Below are 11,294 nucleotides of genomic sequence, written 5' to 3'. Positions count from 1 at the left end.
TAGTTTGGAAACTCCACGGCAGCCGAGTGTTTCATTTTTAATATATCAGCAATGATGGCTAATAGGTATTCATCAGATTATACAGGTAGAAGAAAGTCAAGATTTCAGTAGCTGCACAACTCCTAATGCACACCGATATCTCCTCTTTAGAATTATTATTAATGAAGTGCTTTAGGACTGCATTTTTGTGCTGTTTTATCACCCTGTTTCTTAGCTTGAGTATTTCTACCTGCCATTCATGGATTCTTGCTTTTGTGACTAGTAGCATAAAATTATGCTTTCATATCATAGTTACTTTCTTACATTCACTATGTCTACATTGCCTCATCATCTCTAAATGAGTATTCATATTTGATTTCAATGATTCATTATAAATGTTTACAGGTATCTTTTTTTTTCCTTTTTTCAGCTTTCTCCATTGGCAGACAGAAGAATATATACCGATTCTGCTACCACTCACAAGTATTGTTTATTTTTTTTATTTTGTATGTTTTAGGAACCAGAAAGTGAACTGTTCATTTTATGTCTTGTGTAGTGCTTAGGACAGTGAGATCCTGTTCTGCAACTAGGCTGTGTAGGACAGTAAAAATGCTGATGTGCAAAACAATTTTTAATGCTTCTACTATTTTTTTTTACAGTTAGTTTATTACATAAGGCTTTGATTTTTTACAGGGACCACAGTGTGACTGTATCCTTGCACTTAGGGGGCTATTCACTGAAATCACTGACTCTTCTGTTTGTATATGGAAATCTTTAACAGGATTAATTGGAATAAGAGGTCTGTGGCAAGATGTGATTGTAATCAGGCCGGATGGAAAAAAAAATCTGTTTCAGGAAGGTGTTCTGGTGTGGAGATGAGTTGGTTTTATCATCTCTTAGGAACTGTTTATATGTTTTATTTGTTGCCTAAATCTTCAGATTGTGAATATAATCTTTATTTTAAAATAGATAATGTTTTTCCATTTTAGCTGTTTGCTTAGTAGTTTCTTTAGCTGTTTGCTACTTTCTGGCAGATTCTGTCGGTGCTTTAGGATGATGTCTATTAGCACTAACATGTCAGAACTCCACTATAACTTAGTAAATGAAAACAGGACCAAAGAATTCCCTGGTTAAGTTCTGAGTTCCAGATTCAGTAATGTTTCCTTCTTTTTCTTTCTGTTCTCTTACAGGAAAAATGATATTCATCCAGCATTCCTGAGTAATAAGAATGGGTCCAGATGTACCTCTGCTGAATGATTATAAACAGGAGTTCTTCTTGAAGCGTTTTCCACAGACCGTGCTGGGAGGTCCCCGGTTTAAATTAGGCTACTGTGCCCCTCCTTACATATATGTGAATCAGATTATTCTTTTCTTGATGCCATGGGTTTTGGGAGGAGTAGGAACACTTTTGTATCAGTTAGGAGTTATGAAAGACTACTATACCGCAGCACTTTCAGGAGGACTGATGTTTGTTACTGCACTTATGCTTCAGCTGACAAATCTATATGCAAAACAGAAAACAGTGACGGTAGAAAGAATGCAAATTCAGAATACCCTAACGGATGAAGATGAGTTTGAATTTTCCAGCTGTGTAGGTTCAGAGACAGTAAAATTTATTATTCCTGGCAAGAAGTATATAATCAACACTGTATTTCATTCCTTTCTGGCAGGGGTATTGTGTGGGTTGGGAACTTGGTATTTGCTGCCAAACAGAATAACCTTGCTGTATAGCAACATTGGAGGAACTGTTATGATCTTTGTATTTGGATGGGTGACTATATGTATAGGAGAGTATTCGCTAATCATAAATACGGCTACCGAAACAGCTACTTTCCAAGCACTGGATACTTATGAAATCACTGCTCTGATGAGACCTTTCTACATTTTTGTCTTTATTGCAGTGGATCTTGCACACAGGTAAACATAATACAGCATTTAGCTAATTAAAGTAATGGTTATTCTATATATATTTAATGAGAAAGATAAAATGATTCTTCTGAGGAAACTTTGAGATTTTAATCAACTGTAGGAACTACAAAGGAAGAAGCTAGAAGAGCAGATGGTAAAAACATGCTTTATGTTGTGCATAAAAGGTTATTCTTAAATTTTTATAGCATTCAACGTAAATTAGGAAGAGTCATTTCTAAGTGAAGGATAGCTAAAATTATCTTCTAGTGTCAATTTCAGTATTTTTGTACAAGAGCATTTGCATCAACATCCTTTTAAAGACATGTTCCTGACCTGGAATCAGAGATCTAAACACTGCAGGCTTCAGGAGCTTCTGGATTTATATCCAGATTTCATTCTGGAATATTTTTGAATTTAATCTCTGCAAAGTGATGGCAGGGGGTTATAAATTACATGCACAAAAAGGACAATGAATTTGGTTTTAATGAATAGATAAGCAAATGTGAACGTTGCTATATCTTTATTATATGGATTTTGAACTTGAATTTTTAAATGCTTTTGCGATACAAGAGAACTATGTCAGTCTACGAATAGGAGATGCTTATATTTCCACTTTTCAGAATGTCTTAGCTAAAGAATTTGTAGAATCTCTCAAAGCAAGATGCTTTTAGATTTACTTTATGTTTTCTTTCTCCCTGTCGGTTGATATTTATATCACTTTGTCACATGTACATATTTTATGGTTGGGGTACTTCAAATGCATTTTTAAAAAAGCATGTTTGATTTTACTAGTTTTGCACTTTGGGATGTCATTGTTAATGTCGGTTCATTCAGTGTTAATGCTTATGCAAGTCCAAGACCCAAGATGTAAAGTTTTGCTTTTGTAATTTTGAAAAAATACTCTAGCATTTTTTTGTTAAACAATTGAGGTCTGGACTTTTCTTTTTGCACAAGTATTTCTTGAGCGTATTATCACAACAGTATCAAAACAATTAGGATACTTAGATCACTTGACTCATCTGTGTAATCTGAAGGCTTCAAATCTCTTGAATGAAAAATTATCCTGTGTTCTGATGTTCTAATTACTGTACTACTGCCCCAAGCATAAATTTGTGTCCTTATTTTTCCTTTTAAAAGATACCCTTTTAGATTTTGTAGATAAAATATGTAATGTTTATACTTCTGGATTTGCTGTAGTAGTTAAACAAAAAGTCTTCCCACGCATCAGTTATCTTTTCTGTCACAGAATTCAAATACATTTCTTCTTTTATCCAGGTTTGCTGTCAACACACCCATTCTAGAACAGACAAACCAGATTTTGCACATCATATTTCTTTTTCTGCCCTTTTTATGGGCAATGGGAATTCTGCCCCCGCTTGACGCACTTTTTCTATGGGGAATGGAACAACTGTTGGAGTTTGGACTAGGAGGTTCACCTATGTCAAGTAACACAAAGTAAATGTTGTTTATATAATTGTAAAATATATCAGTATTGTTTATAACCTTTTTCTTTTCAAGCAAATCTTTTTTATTTTCTCCTTCACAGGTTATTAGTAATGTTTCTCATTTCTGCTGGAACAGCAATAGCATCGTATTTCATTCCCAGCACTCTCGGTGTGATCCTCTTCATGACTGGATTTGGGTTCATACTGAGTCTTAACCTAAGCGAGATTGGTTTTGCCTTCAAACACACCATGATCAGCCATTTAGCCTCCAGCAAATCTAAAAATATGCACAGAGGTCTTAGAATACAATTTGGGTGGAGGGAATTTATTTTTTATTTGACTGTATTGACGTTTGCTCTCATAGAAGCTAGCCTGCTGCATCAATTTGCAGGCTTTTCATCGTTTTCCCAAGCCAGTCCTCAGGCTATAGCGAGTTACATTCTGATCATATTACTTATAATTATGTGGATTCTTAGAGAGATTCAGAGAGTGTACTTGTTTGGAGTCTTCCGAAACCCCTTTTATCCAAAGGATGTCAGGACTGTGACTGTGTTCATGGAGAAGCAAAGAAGGCTAATGAAAGTTGGTGTTGTCAGGAGGATTTTACTAACACTAGGTAGGAATACACACTGTCTGTTGTTTGTTAGATGATACTTGTAGGAAGACTGAAACAACGCTAAAATAACTGTATGTGCAAGATTCTATAAATGAACTAAGAAAAAACAAATTACTGGAAATATTTGTTGATGTTCTGTAAATTGTGCATTGAGGTCAAAATTACTGGTTCAGAATATTTGGAAGTGATTAGTGATTTTATTCATTTCTTTTTTTTAGGGGTAAACCTAAAAATTTGAGCTTTTTAAAAGTCCAACTCAGAAAGCAAGGCCTTTTAAAGGATTTTAGTTGTAACATCAGTACTCACTTTTGAAAAAATGGCTCTTGTAGATTTTTTTTTTTAAAAGGTACTCAGAAACAATAGTGAGTTGAGAGTCTTCAAGCTGGCTAAATATTTGGTTCATACAACTTGCTAGTAAAGGGAACAATCTCCTTTGTGGTCGATTAGGAATAGATGTGTCTACTTTGGGGGAACCAAAATTTCATCTAAATTATTTAATTTCATAAAGGAGCATCAGTTTGGGGAAGTGGATTGATGAGTGCTATTCCTATGTTTATTTGAATATTCCTGTTCTCCTGGGGAAACAAACAAACAACAAAAAAAATAATAGCAAGTAACAACTAAGCATCGACAAAAGTTTGCCATCTTGGGCCATTAGTGCAAATACACTGTTTGATATCCTGGAAGTGTAATACAAAGAGGAGTTTGTAATAATGAAGAGAAGAGTTCTCTTTACGCTAAGATTTCCACTCTGCAATAAGACTGCTTACCTCTGTAGATTTTAATTATTGTTTTGAATGGAAATCAATGATTTCTTTTATTTCAATTACAGTGTCGCCATTTGCTATGATAGCATTCCTGTCACTAGACCGTTCGCTACAAAATCTTCATTCCGTGTCTGTTTGCATTGGATTCACAAGAATATTTAGGATGGTAATATGAATTTTAAGTATGCTAGCCTAAGAAATTCTCTTCTACATGATTTAAGTATTAAGGTGACTTGGAAGAAATATTCCAGGTCATGAAAGCAGAAATAGATAAATACATTTCTAAACGTATGCCTAACATACCTCTATTTTAGGTCTGGCAGAATACTGAAAACGCCTTACTGGACATAGTGGTTGTGTCAGTAGCACAAATGTTGGTGTTTAATCCAGACCTCTGGTGGAACAAGAGCCTTGATACAGGAATCAGACTCCTGCTGGTAATTGTCATATTGTAAATGTAAACAGATAGTTGCCACTTAAAGTCTTTGTTTCCTTGCCTTCCCATGTTAGAGAATTTGGTTCAGGACCTAGCAAACAGAGGCTGAAAAACTGTACTAAGGCATTCACTCTGAAACCAGTCAATGATAATTGCGCTTCATTTTCTTAAAATTACTGTAGGTAAGGCAGATTTGGCAGTGCTGAATATGATATGATGCAGGATACAAATAAACATGTTGCTTGTATGTATCTTGCAGGTTGGTATCCTACGGGATCGACTGCTTCAGTTCGTCTCAAAGTTGCAGTTTGCCATAGCTATTCTTTTGACATCGTGGACAGAGAAAAAGCAACGTCGCAAATCTACCGCTACCTTAATCACACTCAATATCGTTTTCTTCCCGATCCTGCTGACCTTCATCGCCATCTCTGCCATCCTTTCTTCTCCCTTGCTGCCGCTCTTCACGCTCCCGGTATTTTTGATTGGGTTTCCTAGGCCTATCCGAAGCTGGCCAGGACCTGTAGGTGCTACAGCGTGTGTTTGCTCTGATACCGTGTACTACCAGCAGATGGTTCCAAGTCTGGCTGTTGCTCTGCAGTCTGCACTAGCAGCCGGTAGCCTAGGTAGGTATGCTGGCAACACTGTGAAGGAATGTAGGAGTATTTTAGGAAACATGATTTTGCTGGAGAACAGGAGAATCATAGCATCTGATTTAAACCACGTTTCATGGCGTAGGTTAAATCTCATATTCAGAGGTTGTTCAATTGAGGAAAAAGCGTTTACTTTTATCCTTGTCTTACATCTCTACTTGTTACATTCTTGCAAGAAAGTAATTGTGTTTTGTTATCTTTAAAATAAGGAGAAACTAAATGGTGATGAAACAGTATCAATCCTAATCTTTGTATACTGAACAAAAGAGGATGGTATGCTTTCGTCCCACCTAATTGGAGGCAATAAATTGAAGAGTTCTCTTGACTGTAGAGAGGAGGTGTGTCAAACTGCTCTTTGTGGTTGCGTAAGTGTGTGTCTTTCTCTACATCAGTCCTGTTACTCAGGATGCAGAAAGTGACTTTGCTAATTTGGCTGTCTTAATTAGGTACGGTGAATATGGACTGGATGTTTGTAACATACATGATGTAGCCTAACTGGCAGTTAACAGTTGAGAACAGAACCAGCTGATAAGACTTAATGACATACCTTGTTAGGGTAGGGTTGTAACAGGTCTTAAAGCCTGTGAAAGCCATCATGATGGGTATTTCACAGAGTTATATAAACAGAGGTGAAGAAATGCCAAGTCTTTTTCCCAGCTGGAGACAGAATAACTGTTAAAATTGCAAGCTCATTTTCTTGAGAAACACTCTTTGTGTAACCTAAATAATGAAAAGATCGTAGCCCTTAGACAAGAGGCAAATATTTACATAAATCTCTTAAAAAATGGCTTATGACTAGAAAAAAATGGACTAATATTTGAAGACTGTGGGAGCTAACCTTAAACACACTTCTCTGAAGCTATATGCACATGCTTTACTAGGAAACTTTTGCTGCAGTTTTAGTACTGGTTTAGAGAGGGGTATTAAAAAAATAAAACTAGGAAGCTTTGTTCCTCTAAAGAGGAGAGACACTTCAGTTTGTCTACTGAATCAGCCTATGTATGTTTTTTATACATAATAGATATAGATATCTATTATATGATATAAATATCTGTTATATATATCTTATGTCTATCTATTTTGTACCTATACATATTTCTGTATATAGAGAGAGAGATATATTTCCCCATTGCCATCATGACTGTAGTGGCATGTATCCCTCAGATTAAATAATTTAAACACCGGTCTTCAGGGGGAGAAAAAGTCTCTTCTTTAATATGAAAATCTGTGAATTAATGTCTTCAAGCAAGAAAAAATGTGGTGCTCTCAGATGAGTTCAAATTGAAGAGGTACCACTTTGTGTGTCTCTATTTTAATTTAAAACCATACTTTTTTTCTATGTAAAGGAGTTTTAGTAGCTTTAACAGCTAGCAAGAAAAGAATTAAAATCTTTGCAAAATGTTAGCAAGAAAATGCACTTCATTAGCTCAGTGGGATAGAAAAGGTTACTTAAATTTTAACTACGGCTTAATGGTTGGTTTCACTGATTTCATCTTACAACGTTCTAAAACTAAATTTCTCTGTGCAAGTGAGTGATCACTTGGACGTGAGTGAGAGCAGAAGCAGGTCATAAACTGGCAGCAAATGTCATGCTTAAGAACAGAGAACAGCACCATTGTACTGGAGAAGTTGACAGCAGGCTCTAACTTAAAAGAAACACAGTATAACCACCAGTTGCTAGGAAGTTTGACATTGCACTTTTTATTGAAATTGGTATAAGAAAGAAAAAGTACCCCTTTTTTGGGACCAAAGTGTCATCTAATTTTTACAGTGACAGCCAGATTGTGGGATTTTTGAGTACTAATTACTTTGATGGGTGATCTGAAGTTGTTCAGGACTTGATTTTCAAATTCCATTTTATTTTGTGTGGTTGTATTTTTGGTGATGTCAAACTTAAGACAGTGGGATCAGATTTATTACACACGCACAGGTATTTTGGAAAGACTGCAGATGATTCCTACTGTATCTGCTGTTAGTGTTCAACGTGTACGATACTGGTTCACAGATCTTTAAAGATGAGGAGGTGCTCTTGAAATGTAGATCTTTATCTCTCTGCCTCTGTGTATCTGTAAAATGGATGTGACATTATGTCATTGGTAAGCTGACACTTGAGCAGAATCACTTACACTCTGGGTTTCACATCCTAGGGGTATTTTCTAGTCGTTCTGGAATACAGACAAGTCAATTTAGGAACTGGTAGTGTAGGTAAATCCTGTTAAGTTGCATTTTTATTTCTCCCATAACAAATAAACTTCATACTCCACAGCAAATAGAGCCATTAAGAAACTCATATGCTAGATGACAATTCTTTAATGTATTTGTCAGTCATAAGTATTTTGGATCTCCAGGTGGCATCAGTGGGAACTGTGCACTTGGAAATGTAGCCAAAGGTGATCTTGAATCATGGAAGTCTTGTCTACAAAGGGAATTGAGGGAGGGGTTGCTTAACACTGGTCCAGGATGAACATTGTAGTCTTGCAGTTCTGTGAGGGCTTCCCAGTTTTCCACAGGTTTTTCAAAGATACCGCTACAGTTTCAAGATCCAGCTTTGCAGCTAGTTCCTTTAGGATTCTAGCGTACTAGTTCACCAGTTCTAACTGATTTCGATGTTGATGGAGAAATATTTTGTGTTTGCAGTTCAATTCCTTGGGCTTTCATCAATATAATGCCACAGCAATATCATAGCTTTTGATTTGTCTTTTTCTTGTCTAGGTCTCTCTCTACCTGGATCACATTACTTGTGCCGTTTTCAAGATAGACTGATGTGGATATTGGTGCTAGAAAAAGGCTTCACTTACTGTGGTGTTAACATTAAGGTAACTGCATGCTGAGGGCTGACATATTACAGTTTTGAAATCATGCAAACATTTTGCTGTATAATATTTCAACAATGTAACTAATTTACCTCATGTTAGGGTCAGGTTTTTAAGATGAGTGTTATTGCTATATTAACTAGTTTCGGAACTAACATGCTTAGCAGATGTGAAAATTTTTATCATCTAGATTGTGACACATCATCTTTAATAAGCTGGCTACTAAGATGTGTATGAGGCCAAGACTTATTTTTTTAAGACATAGATCCATGTCTAATATTGTAGTGAGTGCTTTGCTATTACTATTATCTCTAGTTAGATTTGTAGGTTCAGTTGTGGAAATATTGACAATGGAATGTATTTGTTCAGAAAAAATTTGTTGCAAGAAAACAGCTTGCTAGCACTTAAGGATACGTACTGGGGAAGACTAAAACCAAATTGTTTTCATTTATGCTTTAGGGACTAGAATTGCAGGAAACGTCCTGTCATGCTGCTGAAGCTCACAGAGTTGATGAAATTTTTGAAATGGCTTTTGAACATCAGGAGCAGACAAAGATTCTCTCTCCTAATCACCATTTTGGACACATTTTGACTCCTTGTACTGTTCTACCTGTGCGGCTGTATTCCGATGCCAGAAATGTGTTATCTGGAATAATTGACTCTCATGAAAATTTAAAGCATCTGAAAGATGATTTCATTAAAGTGCTTGTATGGATGCTTGTCCAGTATTGTTATAAAAAATCAAAAACATGGGAAAGCCTGGGCAATGCCGACAAGAGCAAAAAAGGATCATTTCCGGAAAATCAGCATAGCGCTGCAGTAGAAAGATCCAGGCCTCTGAGGGAAGAAGACAGTTTTAGTGTTGAAACAATTGAGGACTGGACTGATGATAGTGACATTTTTGATCTTGAACCCAGTGGCAGAATGAAAGACAGAAAAGAACCTGGGCAGTGGGGAACTACACCAAAAGTACATCTGTCCATTCCAGGATCCGTAGACACACAGAGCCAAGACATCTCACAAGAAATGTCACCAGAAGATAAGTTATACAGGGCTGTTGTGCTTGGGCTTCCTGCTGTAGACAAAGGGAAACAGCAAGAAGTTTTACCTCGGGTTGCATTTAGTTGCTCATATTCGGAGCTATTGAGCATCCCTGAAGAATGGAGAACAGCCCCAGTGCCTACTTCCAAAGTCAGTGAAATGAGGCAGAGGTTTCCAGAAGAATGGTACCACTTCATTTTGAGTCAGCTGGACTTTTTTCATCTGAAAGAAAAGCCTTCCAATTTACTTGAAGACCTTATGAAAGATAAAGCTTTGAAAGACTTATACGTCCATGGAGTATTATCGTGTTGTTTTGGTCTGTTTGGACTGGATAACACCGTGCCTGCCCCGAGCCATGTGTTCCGAGCGTACACTGGTGGTATTCCTTGGTCTGTTGGTTTGGACTGGCTAACCGGCAAACCGGAGCTATTCCAACTTGCATTGAAAGCGTTCAGGTAAAAGAAAAATGTTCCCTTCTATTATAAAAATGATAGAGAGTCCTGTGCTTTGAAAGTAGGTATCACTTCATTAAGAGTAGTTCATGTTAAAATCATATCATTTAAATACATTTGTAGCTTCTTCCTACATAAATATTGCCTGTAACCCCACGCAGTGAAGACTGCCATATGGGGGTTCCTTCCTTCTTCCCTTCCCCACAGCAGCTGCCTCCAACACCGCAAAAAACCCACCCATTTTCATAGAATCATAGAATTGCTGAGGTTGGAAGGGACCTTTAAGATCATCAAGTCCAACCATTAACCTACCCTGACAAAACCACTTCTAAACCATGTCCCCAAGTACCACATCTGCCCTTTTTTTAAATACCTCCAGGGATGGTGAATCCACCACCTCCCTGGGCAGCTTATTCCAATGTTTAATAACCCTTTCAGTGAAAAAAATTTTCCTAATATCTAATCTAAACCTCGTCTGACATAACTTGAACCCATTTCCTCTCGTCCTATCACTTGTCACCAGGGAGAAGAGGTCAGCCCCCACCTCTCTACAACCTCCTTTCAGGTAGTTGTAGAGAGTGATAAGGTCTCCCCTCAGCCTCCTCTTCTCCAGGCTAAACAACCCCAGTTCCCTCAGTTGTTCCTCATAAGAGTTGTCCTCCAGACCCCTCCCCAGCTTCTTTGCCCTTCTCTGGACACGCTCCAACACCTCAATGTCCCTCTTGTAGTGAGAGGCCCAAAACTGAACACAGTACTCGAGGTGGGGCCTCACTAGTGCCCAGTACAGGGGAATGATGACTTCCCTAGTCCTGCTCACCACGCTATTCCTGATACAAGCCAAGATGCTGTTGGCCTTTTTGGCCACCTGGGCACACTGCTGGCTCATATTCAGCCGGCCATCCACCAACACCCCCAGGTCCTTTTCTGCCGGGCAGCTTTCCAGCCCCTCTGCCCCATGCCTGTAGTGTCCCTGGGGTTCTTGTGACCCAAATGCAGGACCCAGCACTTGGCCTTGGTGAACATCACACCATTGGCCTCGGTGAACCTCACGCCATTGGCCTCGGCCCATCAGTCCAGCCTGCCCAGATCCCTCTGTGGAGCCTTTCTACCCTCCAGCAGATCAACACACCCGCCTAGCTTAGTGTCATCGGCGAACTTACTGAGGGTGCATTCGATCCCCTCATCCA

At 38.0% G+C, this 11,294-nt stretch overlaps 1 protein-coding gene across 1 annotated transcript in view; it reads left to right on the top strand.

The window, feature by feature from the left end:
* The first annotated feature begins 1,171 nt into the window (after positions 1-1,171).
* Positions 1,172-11,294, top strand: part of PCNXL4 (pecanex-like 4 (Drosophila)) — a 13,550-nt gene continuing 3,427 nt past the window's right edge. The window contains exons 1-8 of the mRNA XM_009891207.1: positions 1,172-1,896; positions 3,163-3,342; positions 3,434-3,948; positions 4,781-4,881; positions 5,030-5,152; positions 5,411-5,774; positions 8,514-8,617; positions 9,074-10,110. Of these exons, the coding sequence (XP_009889509.1) occupies positions 1,208-1,896; positions 3,163-3,342; positions 3,434-3,948; positions 4,781-4,881; positions 5,030-5,152; positions 5,411-5,774; positions 8,514-8,617; positions 9,074-10,110 (3,113 nt within the window). The 5' untranslated portion in view covers positions 1,172-1,207. The remainder of the gene's footprint in view (positions 1,897-3,162; positions 3,343-3,433; positions 3,949-4,780; positions 4,882-5,029; positions 5,153-5,410; positions 5,775-8,513; positions 8,618-9,073; positions 10,111-11,294) is intronic.

The sequence above is a fragment of the Charadrius vociferus genome, unplaced genomic scaffold (assembly GCF_000708025.1).
Source record: "Charadrius vociferus isolate BGI_N301 unplaced genomic scaffold, ASM70802v2 scaffold308, whole genome shotgun sequence".
Lineage (NCBI taxonomy): Eukaryota > Metazoa > Chordata > Aves > Charadriiformes > Charadriidae > Charadrius > Charadrius vociferus.
This window is presented reverse-complemented; position numbering and strand designations above follow the sequence as displayed.